Below are 16,032 nucleotides of genomic sequence, written 5' to 3'. Positions count from 1 at the left end.
TGAAGATCGAGCTGATGATACTACTTATAAAAGGTAATGCTCTCTGCATTGGGCACTTCAGTAGTGAAATTACCTTCACCAGAATGAGGCCAACAATTATTTTCCTGGCCTGCTTAGTAGGCCAACTTTTAGCCTTGGATCGATCATTGGACAGACGCTACTGCACATCGACAATTTGTGGATCTAGTAATACTGCCTGCATGAATAACGGGGTAGGTTTTTCCAAGCTACCTTGAAACAAATTACCTTTAAGAACATTCTGATTCCAGACCCTCATATACTGCACTCTCAAGGGGCCCCGACTATTGGATATGACCAGGTTTATAGTGCCCCTCTCCAATATGTTCAACAGCCTGCGCAACGACGTGGCCGGTGGCAAATATCGGTCCCTTCCCCAGGCTGCTCGAATGGCCAAGATATCCTGGTCGAACGAGTTGGCCTGGTTCGCTCATCTCGATGTGGTTCTGTGCCGCAAGACCACCCACCTGTGTCACACTTCGCCGTACTTCTACTATATTGGCGTACTAACTGAAGAGGTCTTTAAGAGCTTTGATGAAGACCCCGAATCAGACTTCAACATCATGAGCCAGGTGGTCCGATACTGGACAAACGGTATCCACCATATCGAAAGAAAACACCTCCTCCACCTCCCAGACAGATTTGAAACAGAGTACGTAATCAAATTAATTGATTTCTACTTATGGGAGCACACCTTTTATATTTACCAATGTACTTTCATTGCAGAGCCCAGTTCAGGGCTGCCCTGTTGCTTAATGAACGCAACACGCATTTCGGCTGCGCTGTGATCTACTTCAAGAACAACGAGCACTTCATATTTACCTGTGCCTTTGCCACGGCCAATATAGTTGGAAGGCCGGTTTACAAATGGGGCCTAAAGCCAGGTAACAAGTGCCATAAGCGAGATAGAAAGTTTAAGAACTTGTGCGCTTCCGGAGAGAAATACAGCAATCATAGGAGACAAGATTCTGCGGAAGTAATGGATGAGGACTTTTAAAAATAATTGAATAATCCTACTTCGGCTTAAGACTTGATGCTGCCTAATAAAAGTTCTAAAAAGGCTTGAATAAATTAAAAAATGAATTAAGAAAATTGTGTTTTAAGTAGTTAAAGGATTTCGAATTATAGCTCTCATAGCTCGTGTTTCCTTTGAATTTAATAAAGAAATTATTCACTTCGGGGTTCACTGATTTGTCGCCTGAGGTTATCGCATCTATAATTCCATTCGGTGAGTCAGCTGCCCAACCGAAAACCCAAAACAACCATGAGGACAGTCACACGCGAGTCTCCGCTCCATACATCATCATCATCATCATCCGCATCTTCGTCGCTGCGACCATTATCCTTTAAAAGCTGGCTTGGACTCAGTGCTTAAATATTTCATGGCCTGCCGGAGACGGAGAGCAAGGAGCGAGGAGCGGAGCGGCAATGAAGATGGCAAAGGACAGACGAAGGGAATAAAAACCAAAAGGCAGAAGACGATGGCATATAAATAATGTAAAAAGTGTGAAATGCGCCTAATGGTGTGCCAAGCCCGAGAAGTAACAGGCGGGACGAAAAGGAGCCCATGAAATGGCGCATAAAATGACAATTGACAGCTGATGATATTTTTGCTTGAATGCGCGTTGTCTGTAATGTAACCGTCCTCAACCATCCGTGTATATCATAAATATTTGATCGAACAGCCAGCCAGCTATCCGGTCTATGTAACATTTTCGTTTCTCGTTGCCAGGTGAAGGCTGAGTGAAATATAAATAAAAACACAATTCCAGTTACAGTTCGAATTTGCCCACAACCCTAGACTGTTTTACTTGGAGAAGCCAAGGATCGGGACTGCACTCTCCTTATTGGACGACCCCACACCATCATCGATATGTCGTCATGCAAGAGCTGTCCCCCCAACAGGTCCTCAGAGATGGGCATCTTTTTCCCCGAATGTCTCGAGCGAATTGGCGGTCATTGCAACAAGAAGAATCCCGGCAATGTCCAGAGCCTGCACCTGCTGGCCCATTCGGTGATGCCCAAGTTCTACGACGGCATCGAGCTGGACTATCTGCACCGATTGGCGCCCAATAAGTACATCACGGCAGCCTGGGTTCTTAGCCATATAAGGCCATCAGGTTTTCGATTCGGTGGTCAATACACATTTCGCGTTGTTGGCGACACAATGGTGAGTCGTAATTTCGAGTAATAAATGCAGGTTATTAAGCCTGAACTCTATTTATCATTCTTGTTTTTCAGTATACACCAACTATAACGGGTGACATACATCCCTCGTCGCTGGCTTCCAATCTAAACATCCTTTACTATCCCTTCCAAGCACTGCGCATGGAGGCCGTGATGCAGAAGGCCAACAAGAACACACCGGTGGAAAGCCAGTACACGATCGAATGGACGCGACAGTGCGACACTTGGACGGCAAACTTCTACAATGTTCGCAGCGACACAGGGCGCTGCACGTTGTCCATGATGCGATCGGTGTCCGCTCACTGGGCCCTCGGCGGGGAGGTGCTCCTTGAGTGGAATGATCCCAGCAAACTGGACACGGGCCTGGCCATTGCAGCTCGGTAAAAATCTTCAAATTAATCAGCTTCAAACTAATTTACCTGTCCATTTCAGCTACGCGCACTACAACTATTGTTTGGCTGCTTCCGCATCGCGACAGGGCCTGGACATCAGCTATTGGCAACGCATCCATCCACAAATCGAGATGGCCAACCTCCTGGCCTGGAATCGTAGTACTCGCAAGACTATAGCCACCATTTGTTATCGGTGGAACTTCTGGAATTCCACAGTTCACGGAATGTTCGATTCGGATGCCTCTGTGGGCTTTATGTGGACCAAATATCTCACAAATCTGCCCCTGCAGATGGGTTTCAGTGTGGTCATGAGCCTGCCCACTGATCGATTTGCCTTCGGCATGCGTTTTCTGCTCGACCCGAGCGGCTTAAGGCGCGGAGAATAGCCTTCATTTTAATTAAGATTCATTGTATAATATTTCCAAATTATCCATTGCATCCCCAGTCTTAGTCCAGAGTTGTACTAATTACAAATCTACTGTTTGGAAAGCATTTATTTCATCGAAGATGTAATCAAGCCTTCTAATGATTTTTGGCTTGACTTTTAAATACAGCTGAACTTGGCTCACTATATAGTTTTGTACAAAAAAAAAAGGAAAGATAAATATTGCAGTTCTGCTTCGCCACACGTTGCACATTAAGAGCCAACACAAAGTCACAGTCTCAGAGAATTTTCCTTTTTGCAGCGAAAGAAGAAAACTCGCATGCATTTGATTTATGCGCTGGCAAGTCTAGACACTGTAAATATTTTTTAATGCCAGCACGAAAGACCAGAAATCTCGGCTCAAGAGGGAGCTAAGAAATTTATATGTACTTATACATGGGACATGTGTATCTATAAATCTAGAATAAATACAATTTACACAATAAATTTCCACCGCACACTCGAGCTGAGTTGGGCATAATTTAGCCTCCAAAAAGATAATGGCTCTTAATCCGATATAGAGCTCAGAAATATCCCCAGATGGTTCACTGCCTGACCCATAAACCAAAGAAAAAATTGAAACAGCATAAATAAGAGGGGGGAAAAGAGTTCGCCAAGCCTGGGGCAAAACTTCGAATTGATTTTTGGTTTGGGGCCGGACCGAACAAAACTTTTCAGCCAACTGAATTTTCTTGGGCAAACATTGGTTGGCTTTAATTTCCATGGTCGTGTGGGCGTAATGCCATGAAAAGTTTTCAGCCGACCCACCCAAACATTCACTCATATGAGCAAATATTAATATTTCAATAAATGCTGAAAATCCTTTTCCCTGCCCACTCTGCCGACCCATCATCAAGGGGGTAAGAAGGCAGTGTAAACTTTTTCCCAACAGACCCAGCGGCGGCGGGCCGCCTATCCCTTTACACATTTTCCGCTTATCGACGCCTTTACAAATCATTAGATTTTCATATCCGATGAATTTTACAACAATTTAAGCAACAAAAAATAAGCGAGACCGAAACACAAATTTTCTGTCTCCAGCTTTTGCAATTTTTCGGCCTCGATATGTCAATTTGTTGTTTTCCCTCAGATATACATACGTGGGCAGGAATAATATGGTGGGCGAGTGTGGGAGGTAGGAAAAGACACGTCCACGGGAGTGTCGCCCATTTTATGTTTATTTAAACTTCTCTCGTAGGCGGCGAAATGGAGAAATGTGTAAAAAGAAATTCAGAAATCACACATGCACAACAATGGCTGCAGGAAAAGAACAAGGGAAGCGGAGAGAAAATAAAATCAAGAAATTCATTACAAATACATTTTCAGTGAATGCGCTGAGAGGCGTATTTCATTCGTTCTTTAATAAAGTAAAATATTAACTCCATAATGAAATCAATAAATAAAGATTACACGACTGCGATATGTTGTCTGATTGGAAGGAGACATCGATTTTTGTATGGAAAATGAATTGCAAACACCTACTTGAGATGCTTTTCCGTGAATTTAAGCCATGAAAAATAATTTATAAAAATTAAAATTTCACTTTATATCAATAATCATGAATATAATCCAAGAAAATAATGCCTTTACTTGGAGGTTCACAATATTTATTATCCTTTGTGTGACTGCTGTTATTTTTAAGTTATTCAAGAATTTAAGTAATTCAAAACCCCCTAGAAGCGAAATGAATGCCAAAGGCAGAAACTAAGTACAACAAAATTAGAACCCACTAACATAAAATACCAAAGTAAACAGAGGAAAAAAATTACACAAATTTTTCTCGTTCCAAAAGTTTTTTTCGCTTAAATAGGAAAACAACAAAAGTCTACAAAAAGAGGAAAAAGAGAGAAAACAGGCAAAGAAAAGTGAAGGGAAAAACTTGTTTGCTTGCCACACCGACCAACATTTATGTTTATGTTTCAAGTGAAGAAAAAAAATAACACCAAAAACAAATACACACACATACCCAAAAACACATAATGTTTTGCTTGTTTTTGTTTTCCTTTGCGTTTTGGGTTCGCCGAGTGGAAAACATATTTAATTAAAGCTATCCGCATATTAAAAACTTTTTCTTTGCTGCCCCCCGGTCCGTGCTTATATATTTTACACTCGGCTTGAGTTTTTTCTTTTTGACTAGAAAACTTAAGCTGCCACATTACGAAGCATAAACAAGGAAATTTGGGAACGGGCAAGGCTTTAAAAACAAAAGTGCCCCAAGGCGCCAACGGGGGTCACTCAAGTTTTATAAATATGCAAAATTTTAATGAATTTTTGTTTGCTGCCCACCCGCAAATTGCCCTCCATTTGGTTCCGAAAACAGCACAAACCCTGCAGCACAACGATGGGGGTCGCTTCGCCAAGCATTTAAGCAGCTTTAAAATGCGGGTCAGCCCGCTGAAGCCGAAGCTTTTCCTTCTCGATAAGAAGGCCAAAAGTGGAAATTAAAGCAAACAAAGGGAAAGGTAAGGCGGAAACCAAGAAATGGCCGAAAAGCGAGAGAGAGGCAGATGTAATAATATTTAAGCCGAACTGTTAATACTCTTGTTATTCAGAACTTAAGTTAAGTTAAGTTTAAAAAAATATATATATAGTAAAACATCTCTAAGATTATAAATTAATAATGTTATTTTTATAGACTTTATATATGTAATGCAAATAAATATGGCTTTAAAAAAATGTATATACTTGAAATGAAAATTGTATTTAAAAATGCTCTTGAATATATTCTCATATTAAGAGCCTACCAGTAAATCCAAAGACAAGAGAATCTTTTCATTCTGCTCCATCAACGGTTTTAAGCTCCACTGGAAAAGCCTTCAATGAAAATCCCCTGTAATGAGCTCACACAGCCAAATAACATACATACATATATACTCGACCATTTCCCGCTTGACCTGTTGGTAATTTCACCTCTTGAGTGAAAGTCATAAAATCGTAATAAAATCGGCCAACTTTTAATTTAATTGCGCACTTTTAACACAGAACTTTTGTATTTCATGGACTTTCCATTTGCTGTAGTTCAAAACTTTTTTGTATTTTTTGTACTTTTAATTTAATTTCCAGGCACCGCAAATGCTGTTTGACTTGGCAACGCATTAAACGGGCCCGCGCATTAACATAATCAGCTCACATGTGGGCGAAGGGCCCAAGGCAACAAGTGGGTGGCCACTGACATCTGGCTGAAAATTTCGCTCAACCGAATGCCAAGTAAGCAGCCATCGCACAGGGTAAGCCAAAGTAAGTGCGCTTAAACGCATTAAAAGCCAGCAAAGCGTTTGACCAGCCCAAGAAAGTGGCCAAGGACGGACGGCACCTGAGCAGGCTAATGCCCTTGCTAAGTGGCCAGGCTAATGTGATGCTTAGCCTCGGCTTTGCTCCATGATATGTGCGCCAGTCAGGAGATATTGAAGTAGAGACGGATACAATTCCAATCAGGTGAGTACTTGGGGTACAGAGAAGATACTTTTACTTCATTCTTTTCTGGTTTTGAAGTAGTCAACTAATCATTCCATTGCTTAAATACCTATAAGGCCCTGACCAGAAACATCTCAAAGGACCTTTAGCTCCGCACTTTCACCGCAATTGGCGGCCATTTTTATTGGCTTTATTTTCCCAACGCCTTCGAAACAACAAAAGCGACAGAAGGCAGCAGCTGTTCATCTTGCAACAGGAAACGGAAATTGTCCATGGGTTCCGCCAGCCTTAGGTTCTTGCCTACGAGTGAATGAATGTATGTTTAGGTTGGCTATGGGCTCGCCAAAGTTGAGCTTTCTTCTTTTTGTTTTGTTTTCCAATATTGATGCTGCCCCCGGAACGGAGCAACACTTGAGGGAAATAGAACGGCGGAACTGCGCTTCACAGTTGGACAGTTTAAGTGACGTCTGTATAGGTTGTTACCACTTGTTATTGGTTAAGTCTGAAGGGAAAACAAATAGGAGAGTTTACTTAAAAGGACATCCCTTTCCCAATGGCTTCCTGCTGTAAATATTTTCCGAGACAGAAAAGTAATTCTTTAAGAAGGATGAGTAAAAGTCGTTTTTGCTTTAAAAATAATGCTGTCATTCTGACTATTGGAGTAACATTTTGTCATTAAAAAATGTCTAGTGTGTAACAGAAAAAACTTAACAAATGTTAATTTCATAATTGGTAAAAAAAATCCATTTCAATTAAATTTTTGAGTAACCGCAGAACAGAAATAGGCGGTAGGAAAAATAATTAAACTGTCAGGGGTCCTGGTGCTGTCAATTACAAGCAGTTTTTCCTCTGCGATTTCCAGCCGAAAGGCGCAGTGCCATACAGAAAAAAAAGGAAAATAGTTCGAATACATTTGGTGAGGCAAATGCCAATTGCAGTTGGAATACAAATTTTTTCCATATTTAAATTGAAAATCAAACAGCGCTTCAGCTGTCGAAAATGCGGATGAGGGTCTGCTCTGCAGTTGAAGTGCAAGCTGCATAGAATTCTGCAGGGTAAAGTTGAATTTAAATTAAATTAAATCAATTTTGCAGTTCATAGAAAAGAACGTTATGCACCCGAAAGTGTCATATTTCTTTCATAAAATGTATTTCATTAGCTAACTTTGTATAATATAAAAAGGTTTACAAAATTTAAAAATTGTATTCTATATTTTGTCAGGATTTAATTTAGACTTTGTAGGGATTTTGTCTTTATTTAGTCGGGATTTAGTTTGGATTTGATCGTGATTTGATCGGGATTTATATGGAATTTGGATGGTATTTTGGAGGATTGGGAGGCTTCTTTGGTGCTATTTAGGGGATAGTTGGAGTATTATAGCTTAATTGCAGAAGAGTTGCGAACTTTTCAATTGCCAAAAGAAAATGCTGATGAACGGTATCGGTTTGGGAGTGAGTTTTGAATACCGAGAGGGACCAAACTAACACGCCCAGTCGACTTTTTGCGCACTTTGCCAGTTGTTTATTTACCGCTCCGCCTCGTTGCTGCCCAGCAGCAACTCCCCGCGGCAGGCAGCTCTCATCAGCTGTGGTTGCAGCTCATAAACGTTTCGCACTACATTAAATTTTATTTAGCACTCTCGCAGACGATCTCCCCATCCTGCGCACGGTACCTCTTCTGCCCGCATTCATATTCATTTGTGTTAAACGCAGCGTGGCACAGGCACACAGACATATACATACAAAGAGAAGGATGCTCCCGGGAACCACTCCTGCCACTCCCTGTTGCCTCTACTTTTTTAAGAGCATTTCAAAGTTTGTTTGGGATTTAGAAAGCAAAGAACTTTAAGTTGAAACTTCTTTTCAAGTTGCTTACTCATCAAATTCGACTTTGATTACAGTTCCATACGCAAACTGCATTAATATAAAGAGTTTTACGAGATCATCAAAATGTCTTAGAGCTAAAGACAAATATTTAAATACACAAAAGGCTTTAATTAAATTGCAAAATATTTTTTTGGGTCGGTATTTCAGCTACAAAAATCATTATTTTGGAATCGTGAGGCTCAGCTGTACCTTCAAAAATCCAAATAAAATTAAGTTTGTGGTTAGCTAGCATAAAATATTCATTCGCTTCACTCTGAATGGCCAATGGACAATGGTCTGTGTGGATCCAATAAACGCCTCATCAGTTTGCCTTTACCTCCGAGCACGCACATCAAATGAACATTACGCATACGCCGTGCTGTCATGCTCGTGGACCATACAGGCGGCACACAACAAAGGCCTGTCATTTAAGTCAATTGCCAGGAGTCAACAAACCCGAACGCAGACAGCGACACATGTCCATGTGCGCACACTGACACGCAGGAAGGTATATATGGTATGAACGTATATTTGGGCAGGTCCCACTCCACTCATTCTATAGATATGGTCAACAACTCATGCAATTGCGTGCAAATTACCGAATTAGCCGGCGTTCACCTCAACGCTTTTCCCTCTGATGTTTTCCTTTCAATTAAAGCGGGCCCGGTGGATCGGAGGGGCGGTGCAAAAGAGCAGTTCAAAAGGAGTCGAATGTCCAATAAAAGCGCTGAATGACAACAACGTGCCATAGAAAATTAACTTGACCAGAGAACGGAGCAGACCGACCGGAACCTGCTGCAGCATCAGGCTTAATTTTCTTCTTTTTTTTTGGCACGTACTTCAATGCAAACAGTTTTATAGCAAATAAAGTTATATACGGGATGTTCCAGGATAAAGAATCTTAAACTGAAATGAAAGCAGTGAGTACTTACTTAAAGAAAGCAATAAAAATAATGAAACTTAAATTTCTGAATTTAATTTTTCATGAATTGAAATTCTTAAAAGTGATTTGTTTTCCGAGAACTTTTGAAACATCTCCAAATAAAATCGTCAGCTTTCTAACCTTTCACTAGCCATCATTATCATCATCATCCAGCGGGTGCAACACGCGTGCGTGGCACTCACGTAAGCAAGAACTGCGAACAAGAAAAATGAGTAGCAAACGCTGATGCTTCTATTAAAATGGTCTGGCACGTTTCGAGTCAAAATGTCATTAAAAGGAGTTTTTCAACGTGTCCAACGGTGGCATTAAGTTGTCCGGTTTCGGTTTCGGTTTGGCCTTTTAGGAGAAAATCAATTTTCATAAATTTTACAGCCGTGCGGCAGTTGCATATGACTGCCACACCCAGAAGCACGCTGAGCGCTGCTCCTTTCACCTTTGTCACGAATTTCTCTGCCGGCTTTCGACTTTCCACCATTTTTGGTGGCAAAGTTCGAGGCATTGCCAAAGTTTTCCAGCTCCACTGTTTTTCTTTTTTTTTTTTCCTTTTTTGGTTTGGCAAACGTGGCGCATTTTTAAATGGTCACGTTTTGCAGTTTAAGCGCCACGCCAGGGCACCGAAATACATCAAAGCGGCGCGAAAAGTGTAAACAGGCGCGTGTAGCCCCGCCCTGCACCGACTTTACGGTGGCCACAAAGTTGCAGGCGGCGGGGAAAAAAATGTATTTGCAGCAGTCTAGCGAAGCAGCGAAGCCGAGAAAAAGTACGGAGAGAACTTGGCAAAAGTTTGTAAACTTTTTAAACGCGCATTACACGGGCTGAGCGTGTTCAAGTCCTGCGATTTAGCTGAAGCAAAGGCGAAGGAATGCGGTCGGATTGGAGACGTTAAGAAATTGTAACTGAAATTTGGTAGAATAAGTAACGAAATACGACGCCTCGGTATGTTTGATGTATTGGACTGCCGAGGCGAATCGAACCCTTTTCGATTAAACCAACAATAAACATTCGATTTTGATTGGATCTCAAGCCAGCAAACGAGTTTCTGGTAATTGAAGTTGTAGAAAAATGCTAGAAATTCCGAGACACAGTTGCTGGGACTTTAATGTCTGTAAAAAATGTAATCTCCCTGACGAATATACGTTTAGGTATTACTTGCAAGCGTTTAAGATGGTAGATTTTATTACTACAACATATCAATCCAAACAAACAAAACCGTAGCTCAACGATTTTCTGCTGATATAACAAGGTGTCATACCATTTTAATCCAACCCAAACACCCAGTTAACTCAGCAGCCACAAAAGTTGGCCAGTCTTTAACCTTTCCAGCAATTTCCGCACCACCTGAACCACCAGCACGTCAGCCACCTTCAAAGGAAAACAAAAAAAAAAAATAATATGCCGTCATTTTGGTGCAACCACTTAAATGGCAACTGTAATTAGCATCATGGCCGCATGGCAGCTGCTATTAAATAGTCCACACTCAAAGCGCCAGGACGAGGGACGATGGCTGAGGCCGACGCGGCGTATACGCAACGTTGGGCGACAAGAGCGAAGAGCAGCGACGGCCCCTGTTGTCGTAAACTCTGCTAAACTGTTTGCCACTTTGTCGCGCAAAATGCTAAACTTTGTCGACGATGGCGATGAACTCCCCACCAGCGAATGAGGAGGGAGATATTAACCCTCTAGTGGCAAAATAATTATTTACAATATGGAATAAAAAGTAATTGAAAAAATTACAAAAAATAACACAACGGAACCTCAGTTTCTTACTCTTAGACCATATTTTTAGTTAATTTTTAATATTTACAAATATATTTTAATTTATTTAATAATAAATTAAAGACCCTAAAGGGTTAACAGATTCGGGAAATGGAACCCAGCGAAAGGGGTTGAGGAGCCTTCATCAAAAGGCTTAAGCAGCATCAGTCGCAGTCGCAGTTTGGCATCAAAAAATGGGCGATGGCGCAACGCAAACTTTACGAAATAATTTTGCATAAATTTTCGGGGCAAAATTTGCTTTTGGCTTTCCTGGTTTTTCCAGCCATCCAGTCCGTGGCCTGACCTGCTCGTTGCTTGTTCCTCGTTTCTGGTTCCTCGTCGCCAGCTGCGGCTTATTTACAAGTTGCCGTAATATTTTGCGTGCCGAGACGAAGTCCGTTACCCTCCCGTTCAGAATTTTCCCCCATTTTCCACCGCGCACTGTCTGTTGTCGACAGCCATTTTCACGCTTGAACAAATCACAAGCTGCTTAGTTTCATAATTAGAAGCGTCACATTTTCGGGGCGCGCGCACTCTCGCACTCTTGTGCCGAAACTCGTTGTGCATTATGGCCCCAAAATGGCAGCAGCCGGGCCCAGATGAACCTGGCCAAGTTGCCTCAAGCCGCACCAGCCTCCAGGAGCAGCAACAGTGGTGTTTGGCCAACAGCATCAGTTAAAGTTGGGTCGTCATGGTGCCCATCATATAGAATGCATCGGGCTGAAGCTGTTGAAGAGCTGTGGGAAACTTTTACCAGAGGCGTTGTGTAAGTCAAATAGGGGGTCATTTTTTAAAGAAATTGTGTAAATATATAAACATTTAATAATTAAATATTAATTTAAAAGCATTACAGTACTACTACCAAGTATAATTGGTATACGACCTAAAAATATGTATTAAAAAAACATATTTAAATAAAATTACTAATTCAAAACCATTAAATTAATTAAAGGTATGTTAAGATACTTTGAAAACTCTTACCAAAGTTTTAAAAGGGTCCGATGTTATTTTATTATATAAAATATAAAAAATATATTGTTATAATACTATTCTAAATATATTTTTAGTCAATAAATTAATCATATCCCCCTGAACACCGCCTATGTCCTTTTGAAAATAATGTCAGGCCAGATCACCTAACCGAACGCCAACCGGAACAAAAGCAAGCCAGGATAAACCCAGGACAAACCGAGCCAAAACCAAGGAACCCTTCAAAAACCAACCGAGCATCCTTCCTACAACTTCGTAAAAGTGTGTGTGTGTGTGTGTGTGTGTGTATGTGCAGGCTGGCAGCCTTCGCTGGCTTGTCATTATTTTAATAAAGTTATTTACCTGAAAGTATGCAACAACATTTGTTTGCCAGCCAAAGTAAGGCATGAAATTAGGCGCAATTGTAACAGAGTTGCCAACTTGCCATAAACATAACGGCAATGACTCACAAGCACACACACACACACACACACAGAGGACAAAATACAGTGACAAAAAAGGAAACTTGGTCCTTGGAGTGGGTAAGGAGGCTGGAGCGGCTGGAGCTTGGCTTGGCGGGGCCTGAACAACTTTTGCTTATTTATGTTGATTTTGCAGCCAGACTTGGACCTGGACTTGGGTCGGAAATGGCGAGCATAAATTAAAAGAGTTTTTTGACAACCCTTGGAAAATTATGATACTTATTATTTTGAGCAAAAGTTTTCATTACAACTTCGTCTCGACTCAACTCGACTCTAGAGCTTGAGAGCAGGTGCGATGGCGCGGCGGCGTAAGGCCAGCTACAAAGTTGCCCAAACATTTTTGGCAATTGAGTAAAGCACAAAATGTTCAGTGCATAAATTGCGAAACTCCCTTGGCCCAGTTTGGATTTTATGCGCCACTGATAGCCCCTGTAAACTTCCCTCTTGCAACTCAATTCCAACATACATTTGCATGTCAGGACACCTAATCACAAACGGATAATGTCCCATCCGCTTTGAAATGCATTCTCTTCGCCGGGCCAAGGACTTTGACTACGTCTTGGCCCTGCCCTCGTTGTGGACCAGAAATCTTAAAGGAAAATTAGCTTTTGGCTTTAAGGCTTAAGCTTTTTGGCAGCGCCAAGCGAAAATCCTTTTTGGCTGTCAGCACGCCACTTGGCAAACAAGGAGCGCAGCCAGAGGAGCCAGGAGGATCCTTGCGGAGGACAGTGGTAAGTAAAAGTGGTTCTCTGCCGGGCTGCCTGACTGGCTGGTGTGAATCCCAGCATCCTAAGTCAGCATAATGCGCTAACAAACACTTTACTTGCCAGTCTCTCCCAGTGAGTTTGAGACACGACACTGGGCGAAAAATGCCTGGGCGGCAAAGATGTGCAGGGTGGGTAGGAGAAGGCGACGTCTTAGAGACGAATCCCTTACCAAGATGGGGACTTAACGGATTCGGTTGTTTTCTATTTCACCCCAGTCCTCCTTCCATCCTTCTCGCTGAGGAATATCAAGTTAAATGACCATAAAAGACACGCCAAAGAGAATATATTTGGAAATAATTCCTGAAAGGAGAAGGAGCTTAAAGTTAATAAACGTTTTGTTATTAGTTTATTGTTAGTTCAGGTTAAAAGATAATATTTATTATAAAATGTCATCTATAATTGTTAACTAACTTGTTATTATCAAGTAAATTTTCGTCTCTCTCCAAATAAAATAAAGTTTTTGTTTAATTCTTTAAAGAATAGTAGCCAAATTAGATAAATTTACTTGCTTATCATATGTTAATTTATTTTCTTTAAAAAACCTAAATTTAAAACTATTTTCCCTTTAAACTTTTTTGTCTCCGTGCAGCTGGGGAAATGTAGAAATTTCCTATTCGTTGTTGGCCTCCAGCCAAAGGTGTCGCGAATTTTGTGTGCCAGCCGAATTGCGAAATTGCCATCAGTTAAGCCCAAATTGTAATTGGGTCAATTCTATTTTCCCCACGTTTATTTAAATATTTGCCAAAAATGTATGTTTTTGTCTGAAGACTACCGCAAGGCGTACGCAATTATTTTGCCAACATTCTGGCGAGATGGGAATTTGCCAAACGCCACACACAACATGCGAGGCCGACAACAAAATTCTACGTTTTGCATCAGTTTGCATTTCGAAGTTTTGCGGAAAGGACTTTCGCCAGATGAGTCCTGCACACACACACATGCTCGCTTCGATATGGCATTAGAGATCTATAGAAAGTTTATTTTGCCCAGCGAATAGTGAGAGGCAAGGGTGTTGGGAAGCTAGAAAGCAAAACAAACCAGGCTCAATCTACTGCCAAACTTGGTATGTACTCTTCCGCTAGTGATGCTTTGGAGAAGTACAAAGAAATAAAATAAAATATACTTTTAACAATTTATTATCTGCTTTACGTGTTAAGCCGCAGATTTAGCTAAATTAAAATTATATTCATTTTTATATAACAAGTATAGCCTGAAAGTTACCTATATTGGCATCTCTAACTCCCAAATATCCCCCTTTAGAGCCTCGGAGAAACTTCGTATGGCGTTGACACTGACGGAAAGACACAGACCGAAGTTGGGACGGAGTTCCCTCAAGTTGCAAGTGCTTGTTGCTTGCCGAGAGCCTGGTTTCCTTGCTGCTGTTTGCTGATTAGTTTCGGGCTTATGGCTATTTGAGTTTGGCATTTATTGATAGTTGCCGACTGCTGGCAGCCCCATAATGAAATAATTGATTGGCATCGGGCATTGGTTTATCAATAAATTAGGTGCTAAGTGATGACTAGACCATTCTTCTTTCGAACTTTGGAGTCCGATAGAATTTTCCACAGTGGGTTGTTGTTCACTGACCAGCGATGCGATTAGATTAGTAAAACAATTTTTAGCCAACAAACAAATCTCACACATGACTACTTCCCAGCAGAAATCCGTTTTTAAATTCCATAAAATGGAATGCTAGTTGTTGCGGTTCAAAATGCACAATACAAAAGGCCCAAAAATCCGAAATGAATGCTTAAAAATGTATAACTCAATGAACATGAAACACAAAACAAGAATATGCTAAAAAAAAAATACAAATGCAACGACAAAATGCTTTCACGCAGTCAAATATCGTTTGTTAGTTTTTTTCGTTTTTTATACTTTTTATTTGAATCTCTTCGGCTGTTAAGTCGCTGGCAAAAAACAACAAACGGAAACGAAAATGTGTTCAAGTGAAATAAATTACTTTATGTGCTGCCAACACAACAGCGCAGAAAAAAAAGCAAAAGCAGCGGCAAAAGCAGAAGCAGAAGCAGAAAAATAAAATGGGAATCCCACAAAGCGAAATCACAAACAAAATGAAACAAGAAACAATGAGAAAGAAAATAAGACAGCGCAGGGAATGGCAAATGAAAAGCGCGAAAAATAAATAAATAAAAATTCAAACTGATTATGCATGGCGGAAAAATCCGATTTTTTTTTTTTTAAGGTTGCAGCAGTCGGCAGTCGGCCTCCCCTTTTTCCACCGCACACCACCACCCAATATCCCGGCCACGCCCACAACTAAACTGTGAAAACGGCAGACAGCAATCCACACAAATCACAACAGAAAGCAGAAAGCAACAACAAACAAAAAAAGGCAAAAATTTGCATTTTAATGCGCTTCACTTGTTTTGGCAACGCCAACAAGCAACAGCAAAACGAAAAGCGGGCTTTTCTTTTGCGGAACGGGTTGGCGAAGGAGTTTTCCCCGATAGAGACAATTGCAGAGGCAATGCAGAGATTTTTCTCCATTCTATGCATAAGATATTACTTTGCCTGTTTCTGCCATTCAAAAGTTGAAGAAAAGCTGATGAAAGCAAGAGCAAAGTACACAAAATTGTGGAGAGTACAGAATAATTAATAAAAATATAAAAGTGGGCTAAAATTCGGGATTAATTTTAATTAAGTGAAGATTAAACATATTTTGAGTGCACAGTTTATTAAATGTAATTTTTTTTAATTGCAACATAAATTTGTTTAATTTTTTGTAATAATTTACTGGTCTTTTAAGGCATTAAATCTCCTTAAATTGCCTCACAAGAACACCCATTCAATTA

General features: G+C 40.8%; 2 protein-coding genes across 2 annotated transcripts; both read left to right on the top strand.

The window, feature by feature from the left end:
• The first annotated feature begins 65 nt into the window (after positions 1-65).
• On the top strand, positions 66-1,101 carry LOC108080987 (tabinhibitin 6-like). Its single transcript, XM_017175914.3, has 3 exons — positions 66-212; positions 270-670; positions 745-1,101. Exons 1-3 carry the CDS (start codon positions 84-86, stop codon positions 1,013-1,015), a joined length of 801 nt encoding a protein of 266 aa, XP_017031403.1. The 5' UTR covers positions 66-83; the 3' UTR covers positions 1,016-1,101.
• A 641-nt stretch (positions 1,102-1,742) lies between these two features.
• LOC108080960 (mitochondrial import receptor subunit TOM40 homolog 1) lies at positions 1,743-3,168 on the top strand. The gene is made up of 3 exons (XM_017175874.3): positions 1,743-2,188; positions 2,260-2,585; positions 2,638-3,168. Exons 1-3 carry the CDS (start codon positions 1,892-1,894, stop codon positions 2,981-2,983), a joined length of 969 nt encoding a protein of 322 aa, XP_017031363.1. The 5' UTR covers positions 1,743-1,891; the 3' UTR covers positions 2,984-3,168.
• Positions 3,169-16,032: the final 12,864 nt, after the last annotated feature.

Source organism: Drosophila kikkawai, chromosome 3R (genome assembly GCF_030179895.1).
Source record: "Drosophila kikkawai strain 14028-0561.14 chromosome 3R, DkikHiC1v2, whole genome shotgun sequence".
Lineage (NCBI taxonomy): Eukaryota > Metazoa > Arthropoda > Insecta > Diptera > Drosophilidae > Drosophila > Drosophila kikkawai.
This window is presented reverse-complemented; position numbering and strand designations above follow the sequence as displayed.

What these genes read in the sequence shown, in the direction of transcription:
- LOC108080987 (XM_017175914.3), top strand. Translation starts at nt 84, where the DNA reads ATGAGGCCAACAATTATTTTCCTGGCCTGCTTAGTAGGCCAACTTTTA. An exon ending in CTGCCTGCATGAATAACGGG is followed by an intron (nt 213 to 269) that starts GTAGGTTTTTCC and finishes TTCTGATTCCAG; the next exon opens with ACCCTCATATACTGCACTCT. An exon ending in CCAGACAGATTTGAAACAGA is followed by an intron (nt 671 to 744) that starts GTACGTAATCAA and finishes CTTTCATTGCAG; the next exon opens with AGCCCAGTTCAGGGCTGCCC.
- LOC108080960 (XM_017175874.3), top strand. Translation starts at nt 1,892, where the DNA reads ATGTCGTCATGCAAGAGCTGTCCCCCCAACAGGTCCTCAGAGATGGGC. An exon ending in GCGTTGTTGGCGACACAATG is followed by an intron (nt 2,189 to 2,259) that starts GTGAGTCGTAAT and finishes CTTGTTTTTCAG; the next exon opens with TATACACCAACTATAACGGG. An exon ending in GGCCTGGCCATTGCAGCTCG is followed by an intron (nt 2,586 to 2,637) that starts GTAAAAATCTTC and finishes TGTCCATTTCAG; the next exon opens with CTACGCGCACTACAACTATT.